Consider the following 2,813-nt stretch of genomic DNA (forward strand, 5'->3'; position numbering starts at 1 on the left):
ACAAAAATCGCTCTTGAAAAAAGTTATTTCAAAATAAAAAATTCGGAGAAGTGGTTTTGTTGTTTATATGTAAAACTAGGTACTGTCAAAATTTGAGAGCAATCGAACAAATTCCCTTTGACTTGTAGCTCTTTAAGTGTGCCCTTCTGGTGAAAAAATTGTTTCGAGAAAAAAACTCTGAAAAATTTTTCCTGCTTCGCAAACAAACTCCGCCCACAAACTCAGTCAACTGGGTTCTCAAGACGCTTGTCTGGAATTGTATGGATTTTCACGTGGTTCTTGTCGTGGTCTTCGAAAGTAAGCAAAATGATTGTAAAATGTCCCTTGTTAGCGTTTTTTATTTTCATCATTGGAACGTGGGCAGAAGATAAGAAATGTTTTCGTCAAATGTCAGCCGTGGACGACGAGACTTACGCAACTCTTTTCGCCTTAACGAGTGGAGAATTTGTGGTGCCTGTGAAAGATCGCTCCCGAAGCCAAAAGGCAGCCTGTGTTCGTTTCTGGAGAGCCAAGTCACAGTTTTCTATCTCTGAAGTTAACGGCAGGAAAAGGCTATTTTTTAAAGGCAAAGAAGTTACAAAGAAGTCGGAACTGAGTGCTTTGGTTGAAAAGGAATTTCGGCATTGCAAAGGCGCCGGCTCAAGAAAGCTGAACCGAAGACTGATCAAGCGCTTTCAAGGTGTCAGTGAAAGAAACGTCCAGAATGTGCTGTCCAAAAGTCGACTCAGCCAGAAGATGAACGCACGGTTTCAAAATAAAGCGATACAGCGGCCCATAAGAGCAAAAACAGTCCAAGTAAGAATTGATAAATTATGTTATTAATTAGACCAAACCAATCTTCCCTAATCAACCATTGTGCCGGTGGGGGGGGGGGGGGGGGGGTTCCAAGAAAATTTGGGTGGGGATGTACGGCACGCTTCCCAAAACCTTACATTATTTATGACCAAAATCTGCGATATTACCTATGGTATTTATAACCTGACCAAAAATTTGAAACCCTATTTATCACTTGACTCTTAAATCAAAACCCTGTTTCTGACCAGCGTTATATAATAAGTTCCAGACCAATGTTACATTACCGTAAACATAATTTGTGAAGTGCTTTGTTGATTTTCTTTTCGAGAAAGATGAAAAAAGTGGCTTCTTCTTAAAACGATACCCATATCAAGGCTAGAGTGCAAAAACCATACCCCCATTTATGACCAAAACTTTTCCTTAAATTAAAACCATTCTCTTTGGGGTCAATCGACTCATTTAAGCATTCTAAGGGGTTATTCAAGTGAAGAACTTTGGAAAGAAATGTGAGAAATGGTTTATATGACAGGGGCATCTCAGCTCGTCTATTACTATGATAATAATCATAATAATGTCTTTTACATGGACAGGATTAGTATTGCAGCGTAGCTGATGTGATCGTGTATAATATAGTAACCCTAAGACGAATACACAAACAAATTTCCAAAATTAACAAAATCAAAAATAGCACCTGGGCTCTTCCTTGATGAGAATGAGTGAGTCTGAGCACTTTGATTGCATGTAGAGTGACATCGCTGCAAAGCATGTTATACGATTAAAGATTTCATTTCTACGTTGTTTGTAGGTAAGACATCAAATTGACCTGGTTGATATGAAAAAATCAGCTGTATCGAAGAACGGAAAAACGTACAAGTACATCCTAACAGTTCAAGATGTTTTTAGTCGATATTTGTGGCTGCGTCCTTTGACAGGGAAGTCAAGCAAGCTAGTAGCAAGAGAGCTTAATAAGCTGTACACAGAGGTCGGCCCTCCACGAGTGATCCAATCAGATAACGGAGGAGAATTCAAACAAGCCGTGGATCTGCTATGCAAATCGCTAGGAGTGAAGATAATCAGAGGGTCCCCGTACCATCCCCAGTCTCAGGGAAAAGTGGAACGGTCTCATAGATCTTTACGAAAAAAGATAAATTTTGATCTTATTAATTTTTCCAAGGTTGGAGTGAACTGGGTCTCAAAATTAATGGAATACCAAAAGGTCCTAAACGAGGAATTGATGGACGTTTTAGGTAAACAATCGCCTTTTGAGGTGTTTACGGTCGAGCGTCTAATGCTTTATCCGAGATATCGGATGGCGGATTATCCTACCAAGAGAGTGTTTCATCTGCAGCTAGAATTTCTCCTAGGGCCTCCGATTTCAGAAACAATGGTGAACGTATCCGCAAAATTCGATCCAAAGCTAGGGCGTCCAACAACGTATGGGACAAGCGATACATTAAGAGGAGAGTAAAAGGCAACCCACCCTCCGTTTACAAAGTGGGAGAACGGGTTCTAATTCGATTTCCATTTTCAGGAAGAACCCGCGGTATTCCAAAAAAGCGATTTGTTGTTGACGGAACGATTATAAAACGAAATGTACAGTTTGGAAAATACAAAATAACATACGAATCCCCACAACAGAAAAGTCTTGCTGTGACTGGGTTTCAGTCGAAGATATGACTAGTGCTACAGCTGTTGAAGAAAAACGCAAACGGGCAGCCGCGAGGAGACAGATGAGTCTTTCAAAAACACAGAAGGAACATAAAGCAAAGAAAGCAGCTCACCGGGAAAAATACTACATCGCAATGACGCCTGAGGACCTTCATCAACCGTTCAGCGAACAAGGCTTTGATGTCACATACAATCCACCAGGAGACGGCAACTGCCAGTTTTCAGCATTGGCCCATCTACTCCAAACTATTGGCATTTTTCATTCCGAGGAATCTTTGCGGAGAGAAATAGTAAGATATCTGACTGAAAATCCAAACAATCAGGATGGATTTCCTTTTGAACTTTTCGTA

The 2,813-nt window shown here is 40.5% G+C and overlaps 1 protein-coding gene across 1 annotated transcript; it reads left to right on the forward strand.

Moving 5' to 3' along the window:
- Nucleotides 1-306: 306 nt before the first annotated feature.
- Nucleotides 307-2,263, forward strand: LOC138034818 (KRAB-A domain-containing protein 2-like). Its single transcript, XM_068881918.1, has 2 exons — nt 307-795; nt 1,601-2,263. The coding sequence occupies exons 1-2, from the start codon at nt 307-309 to the stop codon at nt 2,261-2,263; spliced, it is 1,152 nt and encodes a 383-aa protein (XP_068738019.1).
- Nucleotides 2,264-2,813: the final 550 nt, after the last annotated feature.

Source organism: Montipora capricornis, unplaced genomic scaffold, assembly GCF_036669925.1.
Source record: "Montipora capricornis isolate CH-2021 unplaced genomic scaffold, ASM3666992v2 scaffold_213, whole genome shotgun sequence".
Lineage (NCBI taxonomy): Eukaryota > Metazoa > Cnidaria > Anthozoa > Scleractinia > Acroporidae > Montipora > Montipora capricornis.

Bases quoted from the DNA above. Each gene is read 5' to 3' on its own strand.
- LOC138034818 (XM_068881918.1), top strand. From the start codon at position 307: ATGATTGTAAAATGTCCCTTGTTAGCGTTTTTTATTTTCATCATTGGA. The intron at 796-1,600 runs GTAAGAATTGAT...CGTTGTTTGTAG, and splicing joins TAAGAGCAAAAACAGTCCAA to GTAAGACATCAAATTGACCT.